Raw genomic sequence first — 21282 nt, 5'->3', positions numbered from 1 at the left:
GGAGTTCCTTCCCTTGAGGTGTAACCCTGCTCAGTAACAGACTCTATCTGTGCTGTACCTTTACAGACGGTGTGTCAAATTGATTGGGAAATAAGTAGGATTTTCTTCTTCAAATCAATTAAACTCCACCTAATTCTCACGTCTTCAAATTAGCTATCTGTTTGAGCGTATGAGCAACATTGGATGCATCTTGGAGTAATATTTGGAACTACCTAGAGATTTATCAAATTACATTTTATAAAAATGGACCTTAATTTTTTTTGCACCAATTTTTAATATGGTTTATATATGGTTCATATATATATTGTGTAAAGTAGTTTAAGGGGTTGGCAGTATTTGTGATTATCATCAGTTAGCACAGGTAACAGTAGGCAGCGTCAACATCAACTTTTTAGCCTACTTTGAGCGTGCCGTAGACGTTCCTTGCCAACTGTAACAGTAGGCAGTGTCATCTACAGCAAAACCCACGACAGGACTGCAGAGCGATTACAGCAACAGCACATACTGTATGACGGGCAGAAGTAAGGGCTGCCGATACATTGAAAGGGCAGCGAGTTGACCACACACTAGATTCACAGCCAATGGTGGTAGTCAGGATCTGCACTGAACCCTCTACAGTGAGGGCCAAAAGTATTAAAACCAAAATGAAATGGTTTAACGATGCTTTTTAAACAATGATAATCAAGATACTAACTCTAAATTATTTCATGCAATGAAACTGCTATGCAAAAATCAATGTACGGTATAGTCTTCCAAGCCTGCTGGATCGAGTTAAATAGACATAGAATCAGAAAGAGCTTTATCAGAAAGATTTTTGGAAACTGTTGGACAATCAAAAAGAAGGCAGTAGCAGTCCAGAAAGTCCGGTCTTCTGGTCACAATCTTCTGGAAGCAATCAAGCAGGCAAGATCATGACCAGAAGACTGCTACTGCCTTCTTCACCATTGTCCAACAGTTTCCAGAGCTCTTTCTAATAAAGCTCATTCGGATTCTATTGGGTTTAGGTCTGGAGATGACCCAGGCCATATGGGTCCAAGAGCTAAACATAACTTGTGTCAACAACTCCTCAGTCAGATCGGATAGAAGTAATTTGAATAAAAAAAATATAAGAAGTAATTAGAACCTGTTTTGTACACTATACACTATAATACATGGCATATGTAGTCTTAATACTTTTGGCCTCCACTGTAGCCTCCAGTAAAATCATTGGGATTTTGTAGCCACTTGTGAAAGCAGAAAGTGTACTCATGAAATCCTGGAATTCACTGCTTGGGGTTAGTTTCCTAAGAATAATACTATGTTTAAGAATAATACTATATTATTTAGTAAGCGCTTTATCTTGGTCAGGATCAATGTGGATCCACAACACTGGCTGTGTCAATCCACCTTATTCAGATTCATCATTATTGACTTTAAAAAGAGAATTGTAGTAGATCTAATTTCATTGTATAACTGAAAAAACAATCTTCTTGTTGTTTTTTTAAATCAGGATTTACAATCAGGTGCAAACTGGATTGAAATTTAGGTTTGGTTTCCTGTATTAGCGTTTTTCAGGAACGGTTGCCAGGTTACGGGCTTGAGTTTAAACTGTTATGAATGATTAGAGTGGGAAGTTGAAACGACGTCTCTGATTGGATGTGAGCGCGGGGGAAATGGGCGGGGCGTTCCCGACATGTGGGTGTTACGCAAACGCTTGTTAGAAGCGATAGGAAGGCTGCTATTGGGCGGTGGGCGGAGTTTAGGAGACTGTGATAAGAACAAATCGAGCTCGCCACGCGCGTGCGAGCTCGAGACGGAGAGGACGAGCGCATTTAATCATTCGGTGTGTTTGTTTTGTCGCTCGTGCTAGTGCAGGTTAAAACAGGATTCTTCTGGCATTATTTTAACTATTGTGTATTTTTGTATTTTGTGAAACACAATCATATTTACATAAGATTTTGGGTATATTTTAACAGTTACGACGTTACCGTAGAAGTAAAATATTTACTAAAATCTCGTCGTCCGGATAGTACGGGTCTCGAAGTTTTTTTTTTTTTTACAAAATAAAAGGAAAGAAAGAAAAAGGGAATATTCACGCAACCAGACCAGACGCAAATTGTTGTGGGTTTTTTTCTTCAAATCTTCGCACGGGCTCGAATGGAGCAGCACGCAGAAGCGCGAGGCTGCACCGGTGCTCACGGATCTCGCGCCCGGTGTCCCGAGCTCTTGCACGAGCACTGCATTAATTTATCCATCCAGTCGACGACGGGCACGCGCTTCGAGCTGTCTCTCCCCGCAGACGAATCGGTCGAGGGTCTGAAGAGGAGGCTTTCACAAAAGCTCCGGGTGTCCAAAGACAGGCTCGCGCTTCTGCACAAAGACACGTGAGTGCTGCACCGGGGGGCTTAACGCTACAGTACAGTCCTACACATCCACTATATATACTGTATATATACCATCAATATATCTTTTTATTTTTAAAAAGCACGCACTAAATGTTTTTGTGGTTTTACCTTAATGGAAATTAATGGTTTATTGCACGCTCAGCTTTGCCACGTCCACATGCCACAAACAACATGATCTTAAAGAAGGTGAACATGTTAAAGGGGGTAGTCATGTGCATGCAAATTGTTTGCATAGTAATAACTATAAATACTGAACTGCTCATTAATAATTTAGACATGGTCTCAATAATGAATCTTCAATCATGTCCTCGTAGTTTAACTTATTCCTATTAAAGCACATTAGACTTTGGGGCTTAGCGGTAGGTTTCTCCCCTGCCATGCAGAAGGCCCTGGTTCAATTACCCAATGCACAAACCCCCAGCCATTAAATGCAGTGCCCAGATAAAATAAAAGGGTTGCCCGAGTGGGAAGGGTATGTTCTGCGGATCTTTGGTCCACTGTTAAGACCCCTCAACCGGCCAGCCAAAAGACTAACAAGAATTGATGGTGCATTGGCTAAAATATGCACTTGACTACTACATAAAAGGCTTGAGAAAACACTGCTTGACAGGACAGGCACATGTGTGCACATAGACTGAAATGATTTTTTTAGAGCCATCCTGAGAATGTCATTGTTGCATTAAAGAAAATCCTAAAGTGTTGACTTAACACCTCCAGTGTTTACACAAGTCCAGCTGGACACAAATGTGTACAGGGCGAGTTCATTGGCACTGCAGGTGCTCAGTCAATACCGGGGATTTTTGTTGTGTATACAGGAACAGTCTGCAACTGTCATGTCTAATCTGCAAGCACACACCTGGTTGTTTGACATCAGGATTGTTAGGGGAAGAAAAGATAAGAAAAGATGGTCTGTGTCAAGAGTGCAGATGACGTAAAAGCTCTGCCACAGACACTTCACGGTGAGGTACAGAGGGGGTTATCACAAACGATCATAAACGCATGGCTGCTTTTCCAGACAGAGAGGAAGCACAGTGCAGGTTAGAGATGACATCGCTTTGTACAAAGCCCAGGCTTCAGCTTTCATAACTTCTCCTGGAAAGCGTCAGTATTTATCCTGGTTTGTGTCAGCGATCCAGATTTCCAGATTCTATTCGAGCATATTTTCCAGTTGAGATATGGCTGTTCTCTTCTGCGTCACTTTACCTCTTCCAGGAACTCTTCCAAGTTCTGCAACTACACGCTCTTACTGTTAATTAGTAATTCACAGGAGTTATTACTAAGTAATAATCTCAGAGTTTAAAGGGTTAATAGATTTCTTTATGCCAGTAATCATATATTTAGTTCTTAAAAGGTTGTGCAATAGTGTTACGATGAAGTTATGATAAAGGTTTATTTTACTTTCAGAATGTGCTGCATGATCATGAAAACAATGTTGTGAAACAGTGTGTTTGATTTTGTAATAATGCTTTTTTAAAATATTCGATTCCTCTCACACCACAGCAGGTTCCCAGTGATTACAGTTTTTACCATGAAACAAACTCCTAACAGTTTTAAATAACTGAATAAAATTTTTATTATTAATAATGAAGTTCTAAATGTAATGGATATAGAATGACCTCTGTTTCAGAGTCCAGGCATTGGAGACTCTTTCCATGAATGTTAAATAAACATCTTGTATAAGTGATCACAAATTTTTACATTTATTCATTATCAATCTCAGATGCAATTCCTTGTGAGTTATTTGTTACTATGGAAAACATAATGAACTATAATGCGCTCAGTTTTTTATATAACTCTGGGATTTGCTTGAAGCAGACACTACTTTCAGAGCCGCAGTTATATAAAAATTATTTAACCTTAACCTTCTGACCAATCAAACTCAGAACCTTTATCCTGCGTTCGCTAATGGTTGTGAATCTTGTCGCGCAGGAGGTTAAGCTCAGGGCGGCTCCAGGATTTCGGGGTTACAGACGGGAGCAAGTTGACCCTCGTGCCCTCCGTGGAGGCAGGATTAATGGTAAGCCTCACCTGACACGCCTGCCATGACCTCATTTTCATATCGGTCCAGTTCAATCTTGTCAAGGTTCCTGCAAAGTTTTAAATTCTTTTTATCTCCCAATCCAGTCTCAGGTCTCCAAACCCGAGCAGTCCATCATGCAAGCGCTGGAGAGTTTGACAGAAACTCAGGTAAGAAATATTTAAGCTGTTATTAATAAAAAACAATAAGTTAGCGATGCTAAAACATGGCCTGGATATCTGTTGTTAAAAAAACTTTAATAACTAAAAAGAACTATTATTGTGCAAAACTAGGTATTTAAATAATTTATTTATAATTTTTTGGGAAAAGAAGTTCTCACAGGAACATAATTAAGCAAAGTTCTATCTTAGCAGCTTGGCAGCTACTACTATCAAATACAAAGGTGTTAATAAAGGTAGCTAGCTACATGTATGCTAGGTTGATGGATAACAGGTAATTAGCGTTCTGTAAAATTAAAAAGTTTTTACACAGAGAGTTTGTAAACGTAATTGAGTGACAAGCTAGCTAGCTAGGTCGGTTCCTACGTTCTGTCATGTATACAGGTGTTAAAAGGTAGCTAGCTCGAAGCATGCTAACTTGGTCCATGGTTAACTATTATTGTGCAAAATTAGGTTTTAAAGTAAGTAAAGCTAGTTTTTTTTCTTCTTACAAAAGAAGTTCTCACAGGAATAGTGAGTGAAATGCTAGCTTAGCTTGGTAGCTACTGCTAGCAAACTGTTATTCTATCAAAAGGTAGCTCACTACATGTACTCTAGCTGGGTTGATGGTTAATATTTAACTTCCATTCTGTAAAATTAGCTATTGAAGTAATTGAAGCTAATTTTTACACAGTTGTCAAGTACAAAAGTTTTAAAGACTTGAACTAAACGTTACCTAAAGGACTGAGAGAACTCCCCAAGAAGGGTTGTTGAGGGAGGGGCTGCATCGGACTCTGTGTTAAACTCTGTGTTAAGCTACGTACATGACACACCGACCAGGAGGTTTTGCATTTTATATTTTTAGGACAGGATGAGTTTCTCCTAGACACTGCGGCAGGGTAGACAATACAAAGCGACAGGATACGCACAGTTCAGAGGAACACACACCCACAGTACACCCTGTTAGCTGGCATTCCCCACCCTGCTGGCTCTTACTGAAACACACACACACAGACAGGCACACTTGCGCATACTTACACACACCCACGCACATATTACACTTACATAGATATAGATATTGTCTCTCTCTCAGTCTCTCTCTCTCTCTTTCTCTCACACACACACACACTCACACACAGATAGCACCAGGGCATCACTCGAGTCTCTACTGTACAGTACATGCAGTGCTTTTGATGAACGCAGGTCCGTGTGTGTGTGTGTGTGTGTCAGAGTTAGTGCAGTATTTCCATGTAAGCAAATCACACAGGATGGGTGAGTCATGTTGCTGAAGATTTGGCTGCCTGCCCATTTAAATCACTGTGTGTGTGTGTGTGTGTGTGTGTGTGTGCGTGTGTGTGTGTGTGTGTGTGTGTGAGCATGTGTATGCACCATGCAAGCCCAGACGAACTCCACCCTGTGTGTAGTATGTAGTAAGTGTATAAGATTTGGTTTTGCCCTCTGAAGTCAGCTTTGCTTTATACTTCATATATATATATATATATATGTGTGTGTGTGTGTGTGTGTGTGTGTGTGTGTGTGTGTGGTCAAACAGTCAAGTCGATGAGAAAAGATTTCCAAGAAATTGCATCACAAAGGCTTCTTTTTTTATGTCGGCCACCACTTCTTCACTCGCTCGCTTTTTACTCACCCCCTCTTCATGGTCTCAGCATGCACACACACACACACACACACACACACACACACACACACACACACAGTCATACTTATTTATTTAGCCACAGTGATATTTAGCTTGTAGAGAACTGTAAAGGACGCAGCCATATAAATGATAGAAAACTTTGCACAGTGTTAGTGTTGTACTGAAAATGCTGGTGTGTGTGTGTACGTGTGTGTGTGTGTGTGCGTGTGTGTTAACAGATGTGGTTAGGTGCACACAGCTGAGGTGTTGTCTCTGAGGAGATGCTCCTCTGCAGCAGATATTTATAACCTGGAAATCCTACCTCAGTCTGTGGGAGCTGAGAGGCGTGTGTGTGTGTCTGTGTGTGTGTGTGTGTGTCTGTGTGTATGTGTGTGTTTGAAAGGACATTTGTGCAACTGCGTATTTGAAACCACTTGTGCAAACCTGTGTCTGTGAGAGAAGGTTTCTTCCTGTTTTTGCTTTTTATAGCGTGTACGTTTGTGTGTAAGTGCGTCTGTGTGGTGTGTGTGTGTGTTTGTGTATGTGTGTGTGGTGTGTGTGTGTGCGGGGGTGGGGAGTTCAGGAAGCACGCCTTTTTTTGACGGTGTTTGCTGTTACCTTGTGACTGCTTTTTCCACTGAGAGAGAGAGAGAGAGAGAGAGAGACGAGCGGCTGAGAGCGATTCACGCTGAGACTCTGATCCTCCTTTCTGCCTCAGAGAAAGAGAGAGAGAGGGGGGGAGGGGAGGAGAGCGGTGAATAGATGAGTGGATGCTTCTATCCTTAGTCTTTAAGTTTATCCTTTAAATAAGTTTATCCTTTTACCTCATTACCTCCTGAGTCAGGATTGCAGGAAATCCCAGGTAACAGCGGCGTTCCCGTTAGAGACTCCTCTCGTGCACTCCTGTTAGATATTATACTTTAAAGGTCCCGTGTTCTACTAACACAGGACTCAGAGCTCCACCAATGTGTGTATGCATGTTAATTCTCAAGCTTCCCAGATAATTAATAAATTAATAATGCGAACCCGCTAGAAAGCAAACCACAGGGGGGGTCTACTTATATGATGTCACAACCGGGGAAACTATCATTGGCTTGTTTAAGCCCTGGCGAATACAAAATGAATAAAGGGATTTCTTTTTCACTCACATTTTTTGGTTTGGACTCACACACGTACTGGAGAAGTCTAATAATAACTAATCAGGTTTTTTTCCCCATAATAGGTGCCCTTTAAATATAATAGTATATCATCATACCTTATTATCTTATTATGTTGCTTTTGATTCATAGACAGTGACTGTAGTTTCAGCAAGTAAAACCTTTTTTTTTTTTTTGAGTTTTCAGCTCCAGTGCTTTCTAACAGACACTACAGTCAGTAGTAGAGCTGCGCAATTACATTTTAGCTTTCTGTCACATAAAATCCTTAACACTTCCTGGCTTCTGGGTTTTATGACAGTCTCCATTTATTACCGAGAAGAGAAGAGAACTCATCGCACCACTAGAACAGCGCACCCTGTTCTGTTTTATTCCGTCAATATTACATACGTGGCATACGTTGCCTGCTTCTTTTCACACTTTTAAAAGGAAGAACAGCATTTATTTACCAACTAGCACTTGGTACATCTCTCTCTCTCTCTCTCTCTCTCTCTCTCTCTCTCTCTCTCTTTCTTCTCCCTTGCCTGTGCTACTAATTCAGCCAGAGAATCTCATTGATTCACAAAAGGCGAGCAGCTAAAACGAGCACGGAGGGGAGCGCAGGGAGTGTGGAGCTTCTAAAAAAGATTTCCGGAAATATCGAACCAGCGCTCTCCTGATGAAATAAAGAGACGCAACGGATAATCGGCAGCCCTCAGCTCTTAGCCGGAACTGCTCGTCTTACAGGGCCGGTCGGTGATTGAGCTGAGATGGAGATTTTCTTTTTTGCCCCTTCGTTAGTAGGACAGACAGCCCCCCTCCTCTCCAGACACACACACACACACTCACACAGAGTGTCCTTTTCACCTCGGTTTGCTCTCGGTGTCAGAATAGTGCTATTGTGAAAGCTGAGAGAGGTGCAAATTGGGAAAGGCATGATTTGTATTCAGGCGGCTCGTCCTTTCACTCCATACACAGGCACGCTCCATTCAGCTTCGATCTCTCTCTATGTGTGTGTGTGTGTGTGTGTGTGTGTGTGTAAAAGCTTTACTCTTATTGATCACCATATGGAGGACCAGACGTAACGGAGACGCTTTTCCCAAGCTGATAAGATGACCGTGCTGCTTCCTAGGTGAACTGAAACGAGGGTGAAGATAATTTGATCATTGTAGCCATACGCCCACACACACTCGCACACAGAGGCACACACTCACGCACACACCTCAGGACACACTGAAGAGATTTTTGCTGATTACATCCTCTCCCTGATGGTTTTTCTAGATGATCTGATGAGCTTTTTGAAGCTCCAGGCTGTACAGATATTACTATAAGCTGTGAGATGAACTTCAATAAGGATCTCATCTCATCTCATCTCATCTCGCCTTTTTAGGTTGAAATGCTGCTTTTTAAGCTTTAAGCCATTCTATCTATGAGACTATTTTATTAAAACCGTGTTGAAAGGTGTTGAGCAGATACATCAGGTCACTTTTTCTGGATTGTTCTAGTGCCGGTGTTGCGTGGATGAATACTATCGACGTCCGTTTTTGTTGATCTGAAAATCACTGCTGTTGGGTTTGAATACCGTCAGGATTGAGTTCCCTCGTGCTTTATTTGTTAAATATTGTTCAATGTGCTCGCCTGCATTTGTCTCGTGTATGTTGGGTGGCCACCACTACTCTTTCCTCATCGTAGCCATCTCTAGACCTGGAAACCCTTTCCATCTGGTCTCCCAGGCACCACCCTGTTTATTGCCTGTCGTTACTCCACAACTCCGGCAATGAGTAGACTTTATCTCGTTCCTCTATTTCTCTCTCGCTCTCTCACACGGGGTAATCTGCAACCCTGGTCTGCTATAATTGGAAATCATTGGCTCTTAATAGCACTGTGCGGGGAGGGAGAATTGAGGGCCATCTGTGTGGCCTCAGGATCAATGGAGAAACGACCGGGTGGAAGGTCTGACCTTTCCCACCCTGGGTGGAGCTTAACGATGCGAAATGTTTACTCTCAGTATTAAAAACGTTTCTTTAAAAAAAAAAAATGCTTTTAAAGCTTCACAGTGTCTTAGCGTACATTTTGATCTCGTTCCGTTGCGAAAAATAAACGATGTAGTGAGTGTGTATGTACTGAGTGTGAGGAGTGTTCAAGTCAAACTGGGACTACACAGTGTGTTACAGCATACAAACCCTCTTTATTTCTCTATTAGTTTCACTAATACTTGAATACCGTCACGGTAGAAGTTTTCTCAGTATTCCGGAGCTAGGATCACTCTGCCTGATCTGTTTCATATCTGAAACCCTGGCCTCCCAGGAGCTCCTTTACTAGCCCCTTTCTAAACAAAAAGGAGGTTTATACTGTATGTACGTGTGTATATGTGCTTCCTCAAACATAGCAACACAATATTTTAGTGTACATTGTCTATTGTTATATTGTTCAATAGAGAGAGAGAGTGTAAATTTTAATATAAGTTGAATATGAAACAGATGAATTGCCATTACATTTGAACCTGTACTATTTACCCTCTGTGAATTTATAAGATCCGTGTATGTGGGTGCGTGATATTCTCCATAACGAGTCATTCTCAGCAGTACAGGATTGGGTGTACATAATGAGGTTTCTGTTCTAGTTAGCCTGCCATAAATAGAAGGGCCATCGTTTGTGTCGTGATCGCTTTCGGCTTTCATTCTCCGCTCGCCTTTGTGCTCGAAGTGGTCGGCATCGTGACTGGGCTTTTCCTAACAGAAGACAGAGCGCGTGAGTAAGATACAGACGCCGAGGGTGAGGGGGCTTCGTGAAATCCATTCTCTATTCTCCAGCCTTCGAGCCGTCCGGCGGGATGCGAGCCTCACGACTAGTACCCCCGATTAAAACCTGAACCTGTGCACGAGCCGGAGCTACAGATGCTCACACGAAGGTCTGGTTAATAATTCCGTGTTTAGAGAGCTAGCTCACGCTAATCAAACATCCGGCTTTGCCTGCGAGTGTGTTATAACAGGACGAGGAGTCACGACCACAGAGGGAAGTTTGATCCTCGACGAAGGCTCCTGTATAATTCGGTTATTCAAGGCTCCTTGAGATAAAAACAACAGGAAGAGCGCCGGCATTAAGAGGCTCTTGAAACATCCTCATCAAACCCTAATTTAAGCTCACTTTCCGCCAAGTGCTACTCACGTTGACCTTTTGTACTTCAAATTGCACGCGTGCTGATCAGGCAGCTTATTTTTTTATTTTTTTGTTACTTGCATTCGCTGTATGATTGCAGGGAAGTGATCAGAGGTAGATCAGAACCAGGGACTCAGCTACTTTGTGATTTTGCGTTTGAATCGGGATGTTTGATGGTTGCAGCCCTTTATTTCCTGCGCCTCTCTTATCTCGGATCAAACAAAGGGACTCCGCTCCATCTGCCGAGCCGAAAACAGTCCGCGCTCCAAGCTCCACCTCATCTGGGTGGTATTTTTTTTCTTCTTCCACGTCTCCCCCACCCACCCTTCCCCCTTTTCTTTCTTTAAAAAGCTCCCGGTGAGGGAGGGATGCCATGCCTGCAAACGATTTTTTTGAGCTTCAGGCTTTCTTAAAGTTACAGACTCCCCTGCCTTCCCCCATCCCTTCCCCCTGTCACCTTTTTTTTTTTCTCTTTTCTTCATTCTGCTTTCCTTCCCTCGCACGCATACACATATGCATACGCCCACGTACAGTATTTTCCTTCGCCTCCATCTGCTTCTATCGTGTCGTGTGATCTGAATACTGACGTACCTCCTTAAAGAAGCCTGCTCAACCCTGATTCCCGGCTTGCAGAGCTGACACGTAGATGACTGCACTTGCTTCTCACAGTGACAGCTCCGTACTATGATCCACCCTGCGTATGGTTTCACCGTAACCCGGTCATACCAACCATTAAAAAAAGCCTGACATGCGGGATAATTTTTTTCGAAAACGCAGTCAGAGCTAAAACGCATCGGCGGCTGCGAACCCCACGAGAAAGGTTACTCTGGATTTCTCCGTCTCCTCCGCTGTCACGCTTCACCCACAACCGTGATTGACGCTTAGCAAAGAGACGAGAGCCATCAATCAAACCTGAAGGCCACCTGCCCACACACACAGCTCAAATACTAGACCCAAACACATACTCGCACACCTACACACGGGTAACCTTTACGCTCGGGGTTCCCGACAAAAATATACCCAGGCTTGTTAGAAGCTTGAACTTTTAAGTGCTTTGTATTTCAGTATTTCATGTGTTACTTTGTTTTTGGTGCGTTGCTGTGCCTACGTGCACGTCTTTGAAGAAACTAAACACGGGAGCTGGTAGGTCATGGCGCAAAGCTGAAATTTTTACTTTTTTTTTTCTACGTTTTGACGTTTAATTTTAAAAGAACACACCTGGAGCAGTGAGCAGATAAGCAGCGTGTTTACACACACGTTTCCTTCACCTATAGAGAACCGTGAGTGATTACTGTCAGCTGAACATGTTCTCATATCCCTGTTCTCCAAGCACTGAAAGTGCACGCTTCTTCTCCAAGCAGACAGATGAGCTCTCCAACATTGTTCTGTCTGAAGTGCCTCTTTTCCTTATTGCAGGCCGCTTCATTAGGCGCGCACGTGCTCCTCTTTGTCTCTTCCGCCGTGTGATTAGCGTGCCTTGGTCAGGCGTCAACGAGAAGCAGACTTTTTTTTCTCTTTTTTCTTTTTTTTTTTCTTCTTCTTCTTTTTTTTTTTTTAATGAGCGTTCGTTTGGCGCTGACATCACCGCAGCGGTTCATGAGTCATTCAGATCAGCGCTCAGCGGGTTTCCCTCACCCTGTCCTTCTCGCCTGGAGGCCTTGTTGACCTGATTAAAGTAGGAGGGGTTGGGTGAAGGGTGCCCTTCCGAGAATGGTAGTTATTAGACAGGAATGTAGAAGTAGAGAGCGAGTCGAAGCGGCAGGGTCCGCTCGGAGCAACCTAGCTGTTGGGTTTTAAATGACCTAGGATCTTCTAACCTTTCATAATAATAATAATGCTAGAATCTATCAATATTAAGAAACCTAGCGTGAACGAGGCTACTTTGATTCTGTTTCTCCTTGCCGTTATCTCGGGTTGTTCATGGGGAAGTGAGCGCTCTGGTTTCCTAACACGTGTCGCAAAAGTAGAGAAGTTGCACTAATGTTCCCCTCCACAATCTTCCCGTTCCCAGGTTGGTGACTTCCTATCGGGTCGCTCTCCGCTGACACTCGCCCTCCGTGTCGGGGATCACATGATGTTCGTGCAGCTGCAGCTGGCCGCGCAAAACTCGTCAGGCGTCCAGCAGTGCACCACCAGGCCGCCTTCGAGCACACCCAGGCCCCCAGTAGTGCCCTGTGTGGGCAGCAGTGAGCGCCCCCATGCTCCAACACCTCCCCAGAACAACCAGAGGGCATCATCTGGACACCAAGGCCAGCGCGCCCACCACATCCACCATGCTCAACACGCTCACCACGCTCACCTGTCCCCCCCATCCAGTCCTACACTTTCCCCAGGCTCTGTCCATTATCCTCACCTGGCCACAGGTTCCTGTAGTCCTGCCCCCAGAGCAGCTACACCTTTCCAGCAGGTAACACCAGCAACTTTGGTTGTCATGTGTAGGAGTTTTTTGTTGTTGTTGTCTGAAGCAATTTTAGTGTAACATGTTTGTGTGTGTGTCTTCATTAGGGAGAGTGTGGGACCTCAAGTGTAAGCGGAAGCACCAGCTCATGGCCAAGTCGTAAACCTGGTGCCGTGATAGAGAGCTTCGTGAACCACGCTCCTGGCGTTTTCTCCGGAACCTTCTCAGGTAGGTTTTAAAACGATTCTTTTATGTAAAAGTAATCTAAGAAAAGAATCCATTTTTATTTCATTATGCAGTTGAGCAGTTGAGGGTTTGAGATGGTTTGAACCTGGGGACCTTCCAGTCAGTAGTCCAATTCCTTAACCACGACCCTCTCCTTCTTTTTCCTTAGGCACCCTTCACCCAAACTGTCAGGACAGCACCGGGCGTCCGCGCCGCGACATTAGTACCATCCTGCAGATCCTCAACGACCTACTGAGTGCCACGCGCCACTACCAGGGGATCCCGCCCGCCCTGGCTCACCTCCGCTGCCACACCCAGACACCCGTGTCTCCCCCGGCGACGCCTCCCGCTTCGCCGTGCACGCCCCCCTCGCCCACGGCCGTGGAGCTTCCGTCAGCGCCCGTGTCACCACTATTACCCTCACCTACCTCAGACAGACTGGCACTGAGCCACAGCCGCATCAGCAAACTGACAGGTGAGGACGAGACACATTTACACTCGTCAATTACTCCGAAGGAGGCGTGGTCCGCGCATCTTTCGCTGTTCAAAAAAACGCCAAAGAAATACACACACACACACTTCTCATATGCACAAAATCCTATGCGTGTGTGCATGTGTGTGTGTGCATTTGAAACGGTTTCCCTCCTGTTTCCACTTTTCTGCTTCAAATCTCTAACCTCATCTGTGAAGCTCGCACACAGACTCGCCGCCAGACTGCTTTTGCCTTTATATGGAGCACAAACACACACACACACACACACACACACACATACACACACACACTCGTTGCTGACAGGCTGTGCGTTGCGGGGGCGTTGACAGCAGAGCGGAGAGCACCATAAAGCTTCATTCCTGAAGTGTTTGGGTTGCGTTAGAGCGGCTCTGTGGTCAACGATGCATTTAGCCTTGGACTTCGTGACTGAGAAGAAGCTTTTGACTCAGAGATTCTCGCTCACACACACTCACACACACGCACAAAGACACACACATCTGCGCACATTAAAGGGAAGAGGGAGGACTGGCTCGAGTTAGAGACTCACTTCTGTGTGCATGACTCTCATTCAGTGCATTGATTCATCATTCAAAAACTCCCCACCGCCATTAAACACACACACACACACACACACACACACACACAATATAGATGTGTATACAAACAGGGGGCCTCTTAAAGGGATTTTGATCCTGGATCTTCCAGATGACGAACATACTGCCTTAATCAGTTCTACTAACACACACACACACACACACACACACACACACACAGTCGACACTCAGTCGTGTGTTTCTAAGAACGAGTCCGTGTAAATTATTCAGAGTCTCTGCAGCACATCTGATTGGGCTCTCAGGGCATAGAAGGCGGGCATCTGGGTCAGAGTTCATGCGAGTGTGTTTTTGTACACTCCTGTGGTGTGTGTGTGTGTGTGTGTGTGTGTGTGTGTGGTGTGTGTTCAATGGAAACAACATGCTGATGAAGTTTAAATGATGCATGAGCAGAGCCAAGCCGCAGGGCTGCGGAAAGAATAGACCTCTTCCTCCAGCAGTGACCCGAGACTTGTGCGTCGCTTCCATGCCGCTCTTGTGCCAGCGCACGACTCGTTTTCCCAGCATGCTCAGCGTCCGCGCGTGGAGTTCTGCGCTTTGATTAGCCTAGCTAATGGAAGACAAGTGCCACAGGCTAGCATGCATTATGAATTTGTTTTCTCTTTGCTTGGAGGCAATACCGTGTGTGTGTGTGTGTGTGTGTGTGTGTGAGCATAAAGGAGAATGTGAAAATAAAGGAGAAGTATGCAGAATTTATTAACTTCCATCATTCTTTCATGACAGGGGCAGCGGCGATGGGCGAGAGACTCGTTTCTGTTCCGTTGTCGTGTTTTATAATAATGAAAGCGAAGCTGTTCCTCAAATCGAAACTAATCGACAGGCAGAGCTCATGCTCGATTGTTGTCTGTCTCGTCGCGCACGTCTGAAGATTCGTTGCATAATACATATCCGATACCAGCGTGGCTGATTGTCCCATCACAGGTTGTAGTGATTTCATATAAAATTACATCTCGATCAAGCGATTCTTCATTAAAAAAAGGATTTGTGTACTTTTTTGAGTCTTTAATGAATGAATAAATTAATAAATGAGTAAATTTGTCACACATACACACTCCTGAGACATGAATTATACTATTATGTGCATCAGTAAAGAAATAATCCGGCATTTTTCAATCTAATCTTTAATCTGTCTATTAGGGACCGGACGATACAATATTATCGCGATACCTTCGTGTCGATTCGATTTGTTAGTATCACGATTCAATGTTTTTAACATTCCATTTTGTTATTCGATTTTTATACAATTCTAAACAAACCTGACAAATACGTAAACCGCTACGTAAATACAGAAAGTTGAAGGAGCTGCGTGAATAGTTTAGAGCGCACCACCTGCAGGATTATAGAGGAACTGCAACAATTCACAATCTTAAATTTAAACGTATAGTATACATTTTAAAAGGTTTATTGAGGAAAAAAAACTATTTTGGAGTCGGTGTGTAGTAAAATATTACCATTTCTTCTATAATCCGACCATAGGCAGGCTCTAAACGATTTACACGATACATCACTGAATTGATTGATGTGTAACTGCTACAGAAGAACCTCAGTACATTTCCCCGTACCGACCACTCTGGAGCGCTGCTTGCGTTTTTCTATAAATATCATTAATATTCGTAATTAAATGAATTTTCCTTTCTGGTTTGCAGGCGAGCCCTCCAGGCAGACAGAGAACAGGGCGACGCGCTGTAAGGTGGAGCGTTTGCAGTTGTTGCTGCAGCAGAGGAGGCTCCGCAGGCGGGCGAGGAGAGAGCCCCGGGCCCCCTATCACTGGCTGAGCGAGCGCAAAGCCACCCGAAGCCACAGCAACAGCAGCCTGAGCAGCGACGGCTCCATCGACTTGGATTACGACGAGGCGCTCTGGAAGAACGACGTCCAGACCGACATCGCCTCCGAGTTCGTCGTGGCCTGAAGAAGGAAGGACGAGGGACGAGCAGGAGGAGACGCCAAGCGGCTGAAAGAGAACGGATTTACGATGTGTAACGCTGGGATTTTGATTATTTTTTTTCCGTGTAATTTGAAACACAGTTGCTCATGTTCTTGAGCACAAAGAGAACCAAGTGAGCGTCTCTCTCTCTCTGTCTCGGTAGTTAGGACGCACAACACAGACTTGATTAAGTGGTTCGAACATTCTGACACGTTTTCCCTCCCGATTTTGCTCACTTGACTGTCTGAACGTGGTGGTGGTGGTAGTTTGAGTTGCTGTTGTTACGAAATGCGTCATGTAGCATTATGAAGCAAGAAATTCAGGTGTTTCTCTCTGGTTTATTACATTTTGCACACTTTTTTGACCTGTGAGCATTAAGGGTTTTGTTTTTTTTGTTCCTACTCAGCTTGGTCGAACCCCAAGCGAACTCACATCCATCCGAAAGCATTTATTACGGACACACGACTTGCTTGTTCACACTTCTATCTCTAACTCTACCTACTGGTCAAAGTATTAAGGTCATATCCCAGTGCCTCTGTTTACCACTTATTGTGTTGAAGCATCAAATCTGGAACACATCTAGATTTTTTTTTTTTTCTTTTCTTTTTTTTGCTGCTACGAAGGAGAGGAGTCTTGTCTGGTCTGGTCATCCATCTCATCATAATTTCGACCTGATTGTGCAGAAACGGACACATGCTTCTCGAACATAAAAGGAACTTCTCGAGCGGGATCGTGGACAGTTTGACTCTGTAGCACCATTTTACAAACTTATCCGAAGATAAAATTAGGACTTTAAAGTAGTATTTTAGGTTTTATGTCACCCGCTGTTCCGTGCACGCATCATCAAGATGAAGAGTGACGTCAGACATCTTTTCCACTATGAACTGTTGTTTCTCAATATAAGTGTGATTGAAGAAAAAAAAAAAAAAACTGGAAATGGGACATGCGGGAAAAAAAAAAACATGGATGGACCTTGTGTACAGTGGCCTTACTTATCTTAAAACAAAAAAAAAGTGCAGGCACTGGAAACTTTGGATCCTTGATGTGTGTATCATGTTTTTTTTGTTTTGTTTTTTAACTAAGGACGCACCATTAGAGCATTAGTGAAAGGCTCCCGTGCCTCAACAACGTGCCTGAGACAAACGGAACAAAGACGTTTCTTTTCCGGGTCCTGATAAATCGCTCAGCTGAAAGACAGAAGAAAAAAAAAACAGACATGAAAGACTACTTGCTCTGTGTTCTTTTTTGTTTTAGTTTGTTTGTTTGTTTGTTTTCCCCCTATTTCATTTTGTGTTTTTTTAATTCATAATGTAACGTCTGTCCCGTGTATCTCTTGTGCATCTTTTGTCTTGTATACACCCTGTCTTTCATTCTTGAAACCGGAATCTCCGTAAATATATAGATATATACATATAATATGTTTAAAAAAAAAAAAAAAAGAAAGATAGGAAAAGAGTGAACAGGTCCAAATAAACGAATATCACTCTGTAAACGTTCATAACACGTCACGCCGTGTACGTCTCCTGTTTCAGCACCAAGTTCGCAAAACACAGTTACCTGGATGCATGGGATCTCATCTAATTTATTTAAGGTTGAATTGAATATATGAGTAGTTCATAAGGAAATATACGCGTTCGGTTGGGATGTTCTTGTTAACGATGGTGGGTTTTTTTTGTAAACGCTGCATTTTTTTTTTGTTGTTGTTGTTGCCCGTACTGTCTAGTGATCTCACAGGTGAGGAGCTTCTGCTTGTGTAGCACATTTTTATAACTGTTTTAATTTATAAAGCCGATCTTGCAACTGTGAAAAAACGTTATCTGATGTTTTTTATCGTCACCTCTTTTGTGTTTGTTTATTTTTTATTTTTTTTTTATTTTTGGTTTTGTTTTCGTTTTTGTGTGTGCGCGTGTGTTTTTTGTCAAAAATGAAACCTGGTATTGTAAAAGAGGGAAACAACTAAAACAAACTGATTTTCTTTGTTCATAAGCAATACATTTCAATGTGGCTTGCTGTAGAGAATTTTTTTCTTTTTAGGTAATAAATTTTAATTTTCATGCATTTTTTTGTTGTCTTTTTGTTCTTGCTCTTATTCCTTTACTCGACAAATTTCAACAACATCTGATACTGATTTTTTTTTTTTATGCAGTTTATTAGTCTGGTGATGATATCAATAGATAGGTTAGAACGGTTTTATTAAAAAAAAAAAAGGGGGGAAAAAAATCAACCCAGACACACAGCTGTGGATTTCAGCCGTTGCTATTCCACACACACATACACACACTCACAGGTGGGTTTGTCAGTTGCTGGTTTAACTCTCACTGCGGCTGCTTGTGGCTTCGCCTAGCCGTGTAGCATAAACACAGTGTTAGAGGAGGCATGAAAAAACAAAGAAACTGAGTAACAGCTTCACATATTTACCAAGAGAATTGCTTCAACAGATGAAACTCACAGCATGGTTTCTAACACAGGAAAACACTAAGGCCCAGAATCAGTACTCCCATGTGCCTAGGACAAACATATTTGGTGTACAGGCTGTGAAATTTTACTCACAGTTGCGTGGTGAATAAGCAGGTTCCACAACCATGAATAAAAAGCACACTTCTTATTCTTATTGATGTTCACAACACTTTTATTTGGGGATTTGGGATCTTTTATGAGCTCCTCCATGACTCGTCGTTGTGCACTTGGAATAAATTTCGGTAACCCGGCCACTCCTGCGAAGGTTCACCGCTGTTCCAGGTTTTATCCATTTGTGGGAAATGGCTCTCACTGTGGTTCGCTGGAGTCCCAAAGCCTTTGAAGTGGCTTTGTCACTCTTTCTATTACTTTGTTTTTTCATCTATTCTTGAATTTCTTTAGATCGCAGCATGGTGTGTTGCTGTTTAAAATCTTTAAGCACAAAAAAAAAATTTCTTTCAATTTTTTTCCTACAAATTTTTTGTTCTATTTAAGTGATTTCTTGGTTCAACAGGTCTGGCAGTTAAATTGAACTCAGCCTTTTTTTTTTTTTTTACATAGGGCCATATAGGTTTGAATGACCTTTTCCCCTTAATCGATGAAATCATGATTTAAAAACTTCATTTTACATTAACTCGGGTTATCTTTGTGTAAAATGAAATATAATAATTAACTTTAATATTGTGAAATCATCATGAATTTAGAATCAAGGTCCCCAGATTTATATGCTACATATTTGGACCATGACAAAGGGTCCTATGTTGGATTAGTCCTGTGTTCCTCAGTTCTAGGGTCCTACATTCTCAGGGTCACATGTTACTAGGGTCCTGTGTTCCCTGGTGTATATCGCACAAAATGGAAACCCTAAAAAGATCTATCTATGTTAACACGGCCCCACGTTCCCTAGTTCATTATTCCATCAACACACATTAATTATCCAATTTATCCTGTAAAATAAACTCAATAATATTCATGTAATATTTTACCTTGAATTGCGAACAAAAAAATTAACTAGGGAACACTAGGGGACACTGGAAAAGTAGGTACACTCGCCTGTGGAACATCATTTTAAGGTTTCCTTTATGTGCTACGTATATAGCCCAGGGGAACACAGGACCCTGGGAACATAGGTCTTTGGTGACATGGGACCCTGGCAACATTTGACCCTAGAACTGGGGAACACAGAGCTCTGGGAAAATAGGACCCTTTGTCATGCTTCCATGTGGCCTATAGGACTTTGGGGACATAAGGACGACTTTGTTCACCAGCTCTGTATTTGTCTTATGAAATTCTTGATATACAGATAAAATAATACACATTAGTTTTGTTGTGTTTAAAAAGTTTTAAAGTCTTAAATATATTAGATAATATTCAGGAAATATTTGTCTTGAACAGAGTAAAAGGGGTTAATGTGGGTTAACAGAAAAATGCACTAGTGCACATAGGACCCTGGGAACATATGACCTTTTGAACAGAGGGAAAAGTGTAATGGTGTGTGTGTTCATTTTTCTTCATTTGTATTAATGCAAATGAATCGCTAACTAGCTCACCATGCGTCATTACATTGCATTAACTACCTCTTTTTTAGCCTGGTCACTTAGGTTTCCAGGCAACCAAAACACCGGACTGCACATCTAAGCTTTTACTGGCCAGGTGGTCTGGCTAATATATGTCATTTGTCCATCAATGCCTAACCTTTAAAATAAATATGGAGTATAAAAACTGGGAGCCAGATTGAAACAAAGATTCGAAATGAAACTATTCATCCATTTTCAAAACCATTTCTTTCGTCCCCCCTGTACCCCCTGTCCATACTATCCCTGGACACTTCAGACACAATGCAGGAGACACAACCAGCACACACTACAGACAATTTGGAAACACCAATAGGCCTTCACTGCATGGTTTCAGACTGTAGAGACCTACAAAGCACGGGAAGAACGTGCAAACTCCATGCTCATAGATAGGAGACAAGATTGGAAGCCATACCACACAACAGTGACAGCCAATAAGGCGCAGCAGTGGCTCGGTGGCTCAGTTCAATCTGTCATCAACTGACCCATGAGGACAATGTTATTGGTGAACACTCGTCTGCATACTGTATAGTTGGCATCTTGTACACTTAGGTTTCAAAGGACCTCTTGTGTTTGTGTAGTACAGGATCTGACTTTCTTTTTTTAATGTGACCTTGTCACTATTTACCTTAGGATGAAGAGTTACAAGCATAACATTAATTGAATTGACTTACATTTATTCCAGACACAATAAAGTGTTTCACACAGGAAGTGTATCATTTTTCAATCTTAGCATTTAATAAGCTGTTTCTGTGAGGAAGTGTAACTGGTTTGGGTGGTACATTCATCATTTAAAAATCTCATACAGGACGCTTTATAATCAAATAGTTGACTCAACGTAAAACTAGCGTATGAACCCGTCATTGACGGGAAAACAGTTTTTAGAAACAGTTAAAAAGGTTAAAGCTAAAAATAAGCTGATCGGATTTTATGTAATCAGTGAAATCATTATTTCAGGTTGAAGCCCACGTACGTGTCTGCCTGTCTTTCTGTATGACAGAACTCTCTGTCTAACTTCCTAATACAAAAAAAAAAAAAAAAAAACAATTTCTAAGGCTGAGCATCTTATGCCTTGTTTACACGAAGTTGTACTTTCGTCATCAGCCAAAT

General features: G+C 42.6%; 1 protein-coding gene across 1 annotated transcript; it reads left to right on the top strand.

Moving 5' to 3' along the window:
- The first annotated feature begins 1349 nt into the window (after nt 1-1349).
- LOC128512905 (midnolin-like) lies at nt 1350-18199 on the top strand. The gene is made up of 7 exons (XM_053486406.1): nt 1350-2363; nt 4314-4401; nt 4509-4571; nt 12502-12897; nt 12996-13116; nt 13283-13588; nt 15864-18199. Exons 1-7 carry the CDS (start codon nt 2137-2139, stop codon nt 16124-16126), a joined length of 1464 nt encoding a protein of 487 aa, XP_053342381.1. The 5' UTR covers nt 1350-2136; the 3' UTR covers nt 16127-18199.
- The last annotated feature ends 3083 nt before the right edge of the window (nt 18200-21282 follow it).

Source organism: Clarias gariepinus, chromosome 25 (genome assembly GCF_024256425.1).
Source record: "Clarias gariepinus isolate MV-2021 ecotype Netherlands chromosome 25, CGAR_prim_01v2, whole genome shotgun sequence".
In the NCBI taxonomy this organism is placed as follows: domain Eukaryota; kingdom Metazoa; phylum Chordata; class Actinopteri; order Siluriformes; family Clariidae; genus Clarias; species Clarias gariepinus.
Note: the sequence above shows the minus strand (reverse complement) of the source record. Positions and strands in the feature narration are given on the sequence as shown.